This window comes from Piliocolobus tephrosceles, chromosome 12, assembly GCF_002776525.5.
Source record: "Piliocolobus tephrosceles isolate RC106 chromosome 12, ASM277652v3, whole genome shotgun sequence".
Classification (NCBI taxonomy): domain Eukaryota; kingdom Metazoa; phylum Chordata; class Mammalia; order Primates; family Cercopithecidae; genus Piliocolobus; species Piliocolobus tephrosceles.
In genome coordinates this window covers 727,764-738,546 of record NC_045445.1, presented here as the reverse complement: position 1 = coordinate 738,546, position 10,783 = coordinate 727,764, and the positions used below count along the sequence as shown (strand labels likewise).

Genomic DNA, 10,783 nt, shown 5'->3' with positions numbered 1-10,783 from the left:
TGGAAAAAATAGATTCCTCTTCGTTTCACATAACTAACAAAAATAAACTCCTTTTAAATTAATCTGAATTTGACCTAAGGGTACCTTTGCACTTGAGTCCTTGCACAGCAAAGTTGCAGCCTGGTTTGGTTGATGAAGTAACTGAAAGCCTAATTTAGGAATATGCTTTTATAACAAACAGCTCAGTCTCAACCGATTATAGCAGCTGAACTTCCATCAATTGCAGGTGACCAACACCTTCAAATAAGGCAAAAATGCCCAACTGTAATCAATTAAGATGTCTTTAAACCTCACTTTCAATTTCTATCCATACTACGTTGCTGGTTGCCGTTCTGTATTTGGTTCTGAGGGCTATCTGATTCTAGAACCATGTATAAAAGCCAATTATAATCTTTAAAGTACATTTGTTGTATTTTTGCCTTTTGACACTCCACATGGATTAAATAATTACATGTCTTTTGTGAAATATGTACACACTACTTTTGGCTGCTGTACTAGTCTGCTAGGGCTGCCATAACAATACACCACAGACTGGGAGGCTTAAATAACAGGAATGTGTTTTCTCACAGTTTTGAACACTAAAATTCCAAGATCAAGGTGTTGGCAGGTTTGGTTTTTACTGAGGCCTCTCCTTGGCTTGGTCTTTCCTCTGCACATATGCATCCCTGGTGTCTCTGTGTGTACACATTTCCTCTTCTTCTTCTTCCTCTTTTTTTTTTTTTTTTTTTTCTTTTGAGATGGAGTCTTGGTCTGTCCGCCAGGCTGGAGTGCAGTGGCGTGATCTTGGCTCACTGCAACCTCTGCCTCCTGGGTTCAAGCGATCTCCTGCCTCAGTCTCTCCAGTAGCTGGGACTACAGGAGCTTGCCACCATGTCCAGCTAATTTTTGTATTTTCAGTAGAGACGGGGTTTCACTGTGTTAGCCAGGATGGTCTTGATCTCTTCACCTCGTGATCCGCCCGCCTTGGCCTCCCAAAGTGCTGGGATTACAGGCGTGAGCCACTGCGCCTGGCCCACATTTCCTCTTCTTATAAGGCCATTAGTCATATTGGATTGGGGCCCATTGTAACAACCTCGTTTTAACTTAATAAACCCCTTAAAGACCCTATCTCCAAATACAGTCACATTCTGAAATACCAGTGTTAGGGCTTCAGCATATGAATTCTAGGGAACATGATTCAGGTATATACTAGGAGTGGATTTCCTGAGTCAATAGGGTATGCCTATGTTTGGCTTTAGATACTCCCAAAGTAAGTGCACAAATTTCCATCCTGACCAGAAATGTATGAGAGTTCTGATTACTCCACATCTTTACCAATACTTGGTACGGACAGTCTTTTTAATTTTAGCCATTCTGGTGTATCTCATTGGTGGTTTTGTTTTTTTTAATATCATACTATCCAGTTTATTCTTTAACTTGCATAATGGTTATCTGAAATCAGGCTTAATTACTAGAATGGCTGATTCTTCTCTATCCAATATTTTTAAATTTATTTTTTAATTGACAGGGAAAAATAGAATATGTTATGATGTACATCACAATGTTTATATATTTATATATTGGAATGGGTAACTTATTAACTGTAGTCACTACAGTGTACAATAGATGTCTTTAATTTATTCCTCTTGTCTAACTGGAATTGTGTGGCAAAGTCTTTACCTCTCTGCATTTCTGAAGGACACATTTTACGAATAAAGTTTTCTCAGCACTTGGAATATATCATCCCACCCTCTTCTGACCTGTAAAGTTTCTTCCTTATTGGAATTTGTTGTTGCTTTCAGGATTCTCTCTTTGTCTTTGATATTTGACAGTTTGATTGTAATGTGTCCTCACATAGTCTTGTTTGAATCTAATCTGACTAGCGATCCTTGAGCTTCTTGTACGTGGATATTTACATCTTTCCCCAGATTTGGAAAGTTTTTTGCTATCATTTCTTTAAATACACTTTCTTCCATTTTGTCTGTCTCTTCTCCTAGTTACCCACATCAGAAATTTGGTAATCATCCTTGAATCCTCTTAGTCCTTTACCAAACATAGCTAATTATTTACCAAATCACGTGCATTCTATCTTCTAAACTAATCCTGCACATGTCCCTTCCTCTTCATTCCTACTGCAATTTCCCTATCATTTGTAGGATCCATCTACAAAATAAATCCTATAATTTTTTTAAAACACAAAATTACAAAACAAACATCTAGGTCATGAAATACAATATTACTGGTATCCCCACAAAACACATGTGTTTATTCTCAAATGAACTCTTCTAAGAGGTAGCCACTGTCCCGTCTTTTATGATAATCATGTCCGTACTAACCTTCATACTTTTCTTCCTCTGTATCCCTAAACTATGTAAGTTAATTTTGCCCATTGTTGAACTTTATGTAAATAATATAATACTGTATATATTCTTTTGAGACTTACCATTTTACTAAAAATTGTCTTTGTGATACTTATTCATATTGTTGTGTATAGCTTTATTTTTGTGAATCTTCATTGTCACATAGTATTTCATTGTATGAAAATAGATTATCCATTTTACTGCTAATGGAAATAGGAGTGGTTTATGGTTTGGGTCTCTCTCCTCCTGGTCCTTTTTTTGTTCTTCTTTTTTTATACCTCTGTCTTAGCATCTTTCTCCCTGGACTCTTCCTCTGAGGATCTTTCCCCAGTGTCTCTTGGTCTCTGCCTTTGTGTCTCTCCCTGTGCTTTCCCAGACTCTTTTTCTCAACTCCAATCTCTTCTTTCTCGATTTCAGACTCTTATTTCCACCAAAAGCTATATTAGAAATCCCAGAGGAAAAAAAATTTCTTTTCTCCCAATATCTATATATCATTTTCAGTGAAAATGTTTTTTGGCTCTACTTATATCACTATATCTCTCTTGTTTTAATCACTGTCTCCATGAAAATGAGATGGTTTAACTGTCCAGATACTGTGACAGGTGCACATCCTACTTGGAAAAATATGTGGTGGGAAAGGGAGAAATTATGAATAGAAAAAATAAAATAAAATAAAAGAACAATACCCTGCACTATGTAAAAAATAAAAATGCAACTCAAAGGACTAAACAACCTTAAAATTTTTAGAATAATGGATAGTAAAGGACTTTAACTCTGGAGAATAATATATCACTATTACTAGAAATTCAAGCTAAATATGAGGCTCAACCCAAAGTTAAAGGGCTAAAGCTTTGAGATGAGGAGAATAGAACTGTAATATATGCCACATTCTGGTAGGTGAGTATAACCCACATTACAGCTTTTCAAGGTTCCCATGTATTTTGTTCAGGATTTTTTTTTTTTTTTTTTTTTTTTTTTTTGAGACAGAGTCTCGCTCTGTCACCCAGGCTGGAGTGCAGTGGCACAGTCTCAGCTCACTGCAAGCTCCACCTCCCAGGTTCACGCCATTCTCCTGCCTCAGCCTCCTGAGTAGCTGGGACTACAGGCGCCCGCCACCACGCCTGGCTAATTTTTTGTATTTTTAGTAGACACAGGGTTTCACTGTGTTAGCCAAGATGGTCTTGATCTCCTGACCTCGTGATCCACCCGCCTCGGCCTCCCAAAGTGCTGGGATTACAGGAGTGAGCCACTGCGCCCGGCCTGTTCAGGATTTTTAGTTGCATCCAGCGGGACACACGGGGAAATGTGTGCTCACTCCATCTTAAACATCTTAATAATCAGAATTTCGAAACGCATATGTTGGTTTTGAAAAGACTATACTACTTATCCACTAATATAGCATGAGAACACTCTTTTATCCACAAGCCCACTAGTAATTATAATTTTGGCAGTTTGATGGGTATAAAGTGCTATCTCATTGTTATTCTATTTCACATTTCCCTGTAGCATAGTGCAATTGGAATTTTTCACCATATTTTTGACCATTCAGATTTGTGGGTATATATAAACATATACACGTGTATGTACACAATGGGCTGAATTGTGTTCCCCCATCCCATACTTATACCTTGCAGTCCTAAACCCCAGTACCTCAGCGTGTGACTATACTTGGAGATAGTGTCTTTAAATAGGTAGTTAGTTAAAATAAGGTCATTACGGTGGGCCCTAGCCCAACATTACGGACATCTTTATTAGAAGAGGAGATTAGGACAAAGATATATAAAGGAGAAACCATGTGAAGACAAGGGAGAAAGCCATCTACAAGACAAGGAGAGAAGCCTCAGAAGAAACCAATGCTGCCCACATCCTGATCTCAAGCCTCCAGAGTTGTAAGACAATAGATATCTGCTGGTTAAGCCACCCAGTCTGCAGTACTTTGTTATGGCAGCATTAGAAGACTAATAAAATGTATGTATGTGTTTATATATGATTATATAATTATAGAGAAAATATGTCTTAAAATGTTACCTGGGCATGGAATGGTTGGTGAAAAGACATAATATAGAAGGAGATGGGGAATTAAAAGGGAGGGGAAACCAAGTAAACATTGAAAGGAAAAAATGGCGACTGGATTTTTAAAATATGGATTATATGATCACGTGTATTTGAGTAAAAATTATAATTTATAGGTAATACAATTGTTAAATGTATATGCACATACAATTCATTCATTATCTGGACATCACTTTGATTACATCAATTTTTCTTTATTCACCACCCACTGGACTTAAGTGCTGCTTTACTCACTGTGCATGATGTTGGAGGCTTGGAACTCTGGATCCTCAAGCTGCACTCCAACTGGATTGGGGAGAAAGCGTTGTATATTCTCTGTGAGGTACCAGCTTCGGTTCTCATCAAATACAGAAAACAGGATGACATTCCTCTTGTCTGACATTATCTGTTAATTACATATATTGAAAAGGGTAAAGAAATGCTGCTGATGTTGTCAGGTAGGAGCTAGCAGTCTATGATGAAAGTGATGGCATGCATGTGATATATCTAATCCGTTGGTTTAATTCCATTTCCTCTTAGGCATGTACCAGGGCTTGGGAATTGGGGGTGGGTGCTATGAGCAGTGAGTATATGCTTACAACAAATGTGTCCCCAGGACAAGAGGGTGACTGACCCACTGAACTTAGTTTTTTCTGCACCCAAGGACATATGCTGCTTGATTTTTTTGGTACAGTCTGTAGCCTTATTCTCTTCATGTTCAGATTAGAAGATTTAACTCCTTAAAGAATCAAGTGATTATTCAGTGCCTTTCTTAAGTTAGTTAAGTCAAATGAGATACTGACTTTCCTAAACTTTCATCTAGCAACTGACCTTCCACAAGGCTATAAAAAATTAAAAATAGAAAAACAGAAATCAAATAAGAAAGATAAGGTGGACCACAAAAATGTCGAACAACACTAATACCTTAAATTTTCTGTTGAAAACATTCAAATCTTTTTCGGAAGAGCAGTTTGTATATGAACCAGATTTATGAATTAGATTTATGAACTGCTAATTGGATCTGCTAAGATTTCATATGTAAACCTCACTAATACATATAAACTTTATTTTTTATAACCTATAGCTATATAAACCAAAATACTGAAGAGAGGAGATTGGAGAATATAGAATAATATTTCAGTTATCTTCCCAAAAGTGATGAAAAAACTAAAATTAGGAAAAATTGGTCAGGACAAGTACTTGGCAAAATTTATACTTCTCTGAGTTTATGTGCCACGTGTTTTATTGGCACCAAAGTTCATATACTTTACTCTCTAAACAAATGAAATGTTTTCAGACTAGTAGGGATCTTATGTATCATAAATATAATCAAATGGACACATAGTCAAGCCTCAGCAATATGGCAATGAGTTATTCTGGGGCCAAGCAATGAGTTTTTGTGAAGAACTAAGTTTTTCTTGTTCAGAAAATTTAGCTTTATTTTTTAAAGCAGTAGAAATGGTCCAAATTCTAGCCATATTTTGAAATATTTTATATCTTTCCTGATGTTTTGCCCAAAAGTATTTATTAAGCTTTTTTTTTTTTTTTTTTTTTTTTTTTTTTTCTGAGACAGGGTGTCGCTTTGTCACCCAGGCTCACTGCAGCCTTGACCTCCTGGGCTCAAGCTATCTTCCCACCTCAGCCTCCTGAGTAGGTAGGACTATAGGCACATGCCACCATGCCCAGCTAAATTTTTTTTCTGTAGAGACAAGGTCTTACTATTTTGCCCAGGATGGTCTCGAAATCCTGAGCTCAAGCAATTCTCCTGCCTTGGCCTCCCAAAGTGCTGAGATTACAGGCGTGACCCACCGTACCTAGCCTATTAGGCTCTTACTAAGTGCCATACACTGTGCTACACGCTGCAGACATGTTAATTTTGAGGTGCTTTTGAATCACCCATAATGAGATGCCCATGGAAGAAATCTAGGCTGTAGATACAAATTTGTGGGTCATCTGAAAGTAGACATGTAAAAATGGGGAGGATCACCTAGAGAGAGCTAAATCCCAGACTAGGAAAAATCTATGGCCTATCCATCCAGCAGGCATGTTTACTACACCAAACTCAAATTCAGTAAAAGCTAAGCTCATTTCTTTTACTGACCTATACTGCAAACCATTATATTTTCTTCAGGTTATAAGGGGACATACACTGAGAATTTATGTGCATCTCACCTCATTTTTAGCTTCAAATCCAGCACTTGGAAAGGCAAGAACTCACCTGGTTTCCTCTTTGATCTACAGACTCTTTGTAGCAGATGAGGAGAGGGCCAATGAGTCCTGAAGCTAGATCTCTCTCCATATTAATGAAACTAGAGTAATAGCGGGTCAGGCACCGAGGATCTGATTTAGTTGGCCCATCTTCTACAGTCACTGTCCATTTATATTTGAATATTTCTCCTGGTAGAATTGGAAAATCCTTCAAATGTTTTACACCTATCCACAAGCAAACCCAGAAATAGCTTAATTAGAGTACAACAAGCCACATATCGGTAATCATGTTGTTGCAAGAGTTCTACAAATCTGTATGTACATACAAAGTTTCTCAGGAAGTGGAAGCTAAAGTCGCGCCTATTGTAATTTTAAGATTCACACAATTTTTCAGAAAAGTAAAAAAGCTATAATTGATTATCCAGTTGACTGTGAAAGTTTCAGGCCTGAATATATGTCAAAGAGCTTGGCACTGGAGTTTTAGGATACAGTCTCTGACTTCTGTGAGGAAAGGGAGCAAGAACTGAGATATCCCTCAGGGTAATGGGTCCTCAGGACAAGAACTAATTTTAGTAATTAAGTCTCATTCTGGGTATGTCTAATACCTGAAGATCTAATCTAAATCAAAATTTTAATTTTATATTCATTCTAAGCTCTTCCTCACCTCACTAAGTTATGCCTGACCCATGGTTAGAGAACCCATAGAAAGGGAACGGTGTTGAGGTCAGGAGTTTGAGACCAGCCTGGTCAACCCCATCTCTACTGAAAATACAAAAATTAGCCAGGTGTGGTGGCAGGCACTTGTAATCGCAGCTACTTGGGAGGCTGAGGCAGGAGAATCGCTTGAACACGGGAGACAGAGGTTGCAGCGAGCCGATATCACACCAATGCACTCCAGCCTGTGGGATAGAGTGAGACTCTGTCTCGAAAAAAAAAAAAAAATGAAAAGGAATGGTGTAGTATGTTCTTTCAATATTTCTCAGCCTTCTCTTCCCTCTTCCAGGAGCTGGGGGTGAGGGAGGGTAGGTAATAAAAGAAAGGGCAAACAGACTCTTGTTTAACAGGTCCTGCTGCTCTATCTTTGACAACACTATTTGGTCATCAAAGTTCTCTGTGTGGGAGGTGCCCAAATGCTGGTCTTTTCATAGGACACACGTATGGTTTCTTTAGAGTTACCATGGGGACCTCAGCACTATATAGTTCCATGACATGAGAGATGTTTCTTTCAGCTATCCTTCTGCAACTCTCCTTTCCCCATCAGCCCTTCTTACTTCCAGTGATATATCCAATACTCTATTGGTTCTGCTATCCCTTTGGCCTGCCTAACTGCCTTCTTGGGCAGAATATCTTCAAAAGTGATAAAGCCCAGCTACTTCAACAGTATTCACTTGTTACAGAAGAAACTCATGTCAAACAGCAGAAAGGTAAACTGCTCCACTCTTGCCCTCTCTTCTTGCCCACTATTATGGGCATTACAGCCTTCAAAATTCTCCATGGAAAAAGCAGTTTACCAGTAACTGTATCCATGTATGCCTCCAAATTTCAGGATACACATTCAAAATCTCCCCAGTACTCTGTACTATGCCTTCTTCCATAAAGAAATGCAAATAAAGAATTCTTATCAGCAATAAGGAATATTAGAAAACAGGGGAAGGATTTTTTTTTTTTTTTTTTGAGATGCAGTCTTGCTCTGTTGCCCAGGCTAGAGTGCAGTGGCATGATCTTGGCTCACTGCAACCTTTACCTCCCAGTTTCAAGCAATTCTCCTGCCTCAGCCTTCTGAATATCTGGGATTACAGGCACATGCCACAGTACCCGGCTAATTTTTTTTTTTATTTTTAGTAGAGATGGGTTTTCACCATATTGGCCAGGCTGGTCTTGAACTCCTGACCTCAAGTGATCCACCCGCCTCGGCCTCCCAAAGTGCTGGGATTACAGGCATGAGCCACCGCCCCCAGCAGGAAAAATTTTATAACCAGTCTTTCTGCCCATGATGTGATACTGAAGGATTCAGAAAGTTCACCCTCTGTGTACCACATATTTAGAAGTTACTTGAGAATATACTTCCAGAAAAACAAAAGAAGAAATCAAAAAATAGAAATGTACAAGAGAAAAGAAGTTAATGCTATTAACTGCAAGAATGTCTTTAAAAAGAAAAAGATTTGGTTCCAGCACTTTGGGAGGCTAAGGCAGGTAGATCGCTCGAGCTCAGGAGTTCAAGACCAGCCTGGGCAACAAGGTAACACCCCATTTCTACAAAAAATTTTTAAAAAATTAAAAAAAATTAGCTGGGCATGGTGGTGTGCGCCTATGGTCCCAGCTACTCAGGAGGCTGAGGTGGGAGGATAGCCTGAGCCTGGGAGGTGGAGCTTGCAGTGAGCCAAGATCGCGCCACTGTACTCCAGCCTGGGTGACAGAGCGAGACCCTGTCTCAAAAAAAAAAAAAAAAAAGATTTGGATACCAAGCAATAAACAGAATGATTAAGAAGCTGAAGGGCCTAAGAAATAGGGTTGAAGAAGCATACATTTCTTTTCCTAATAAAAGAAAACAAAGTCTTACTTCAGGATACAGACACAAAAATTATAAGATCAATATGGTCCTAATATAAAAGCTAAAATTGAGCATGATATCAAACTACTGATGAAAAATAATGAAGGAGAATCTATTTGATCTTTTTATTTTTTAATTGACACATGATAATTGCACATATTTATGGGGTACAGAGTAATATTTCAATACATGTGTACATGTGTAATGATTAAACCAGGGTAATTAGTACATACCCATCATCTTAAACGTTTATCATTTCTTTGTGTTGGGAACATTCCAAATCCTCTCATCTAGCCATTTGAAAATATATGTCATTGTTGACTACAGTCACCCTACAGTGCTATAGAACATTAAGACTTACGCCTCCTATCTAGCTGGAATTTTGCATTCATTAACCAATGTCTCCCTATTTCTCCCTCCCCTTCCCCTCTTTAGCCTCTAGTAACCACTATTTTATCTCTACTTCTGTGAGATCAACTTTTTTCCTCCCACATATTATTTTATCTTAATAGTAAAATCACTTAAGCTGTAGAAAAGAGAGCAATCATAGCATGTTACCTAGTTCTGCAGTTAACATTTATAAAAAGAAACTTGCATACTAAAATAATACAATGCTGTTTTTTAATTTTTTAAGCTTTAGAAAAAATATATAGACAAAGCAAGGAAGAGTTATTTCAAATTATGGTACAAAATGTAAATGTTATCAAGTTTATTTTTGTAAAAGTAAAGGAATGGCTAGCAGCAGTGGAGAAAAGAAAGGTTTGGGGAAAGGAAAAGTGAGGGGTACAGTTTTTAATATCCTTAATTTATGAAGTATGGACTCAAAAGATATTTTCCAATCATGATTGGAAAAATCCAATCATGGATTGAAAATATATTACTAAAAGTTGATGTTTAGTATATTTTTAAAGTTCTAATGATAGCCAATGGAATTGAAAACACTGATAAACCTGAAATAACTTGAATGGAAAGAAGCACAAAACAAAGTAAGTATATAATGTCTAAAGTTGAAAAACAAAGAGTTAGCAGTATAAGTAACTTTTTAGAGATGTAGAGATAACCAACAAAAATCAAAACAGGAATTCTTAAAAATGGATGCCTCCAGGGAGGCAGTCCTTTTGTAGTTTTAAGCATACACATCTATTATTTTGATAAATATTCATCCAAGGGCGGAGCAAGATGGCCGAATAGGAACAGCTCCAGTCTCCATCTCCCAGCGTGAGCGACACAGAAGACCGGTGATTTCTGCATTTTCAACTGAGGTACTGGGGTCATCTCACTCGGGAGTGCCGGACAATCCGTGCGGGTCAGCTGCTGCAGCCCGACCAGCCAGACCTGAAGCAGGGCGAGGCATCGCCTCACCTGGGAAGCGCGAGGGGGAAGGGAGTCCCTTTTCCTAGCCAGGGGAACTGAGACACACAACACCTGGAAAATCGGGTAACTCCCACCCCAATACTGCGCTATAACACCGGCACACCGGAGAATATATCCCACACCTGGCCGAGAGGGTCCCACGCCCACGGAGCCTCCCTCCTTGCTAACACAGCAGTCTGCGGCAATCTAACCGCAAGGCAGCAGCGAGGCTGGGGGAGGGGCGCCCGCCATCGCTGAGGCTTAAGTAGGTAAATAAAGC

General features: G+C 38.6%; 1 protein-coding gene across 1 annotated transcript in view; it reads right to left on the bottom strand.

Annotated features, from left to right (window-relative positions):
• Positions 1–10,783, bottom strand: part of F8 (coagulation factor VIII) — a 196,566-nt gene that overhangs the window by 93,494 nt on the left and 92,289 nt on the right. Inside the window, exons 7-8 of the mRNA XM_026451334.1 lie at positions 6,610–6,824; positions 4,647–4,797 (exon numbers count right to left, since the gene is read on the bottom strand). Of these exons, the coding sequence (XP_026307119.1) occupies positions 4,647–4,797; positions 6,610–6,824 (366 nt within the window). The remainder of the gene's footprint in view (positions 1–4,646; positions 4,798–6,609; positions 6,825–10,783) is intronic.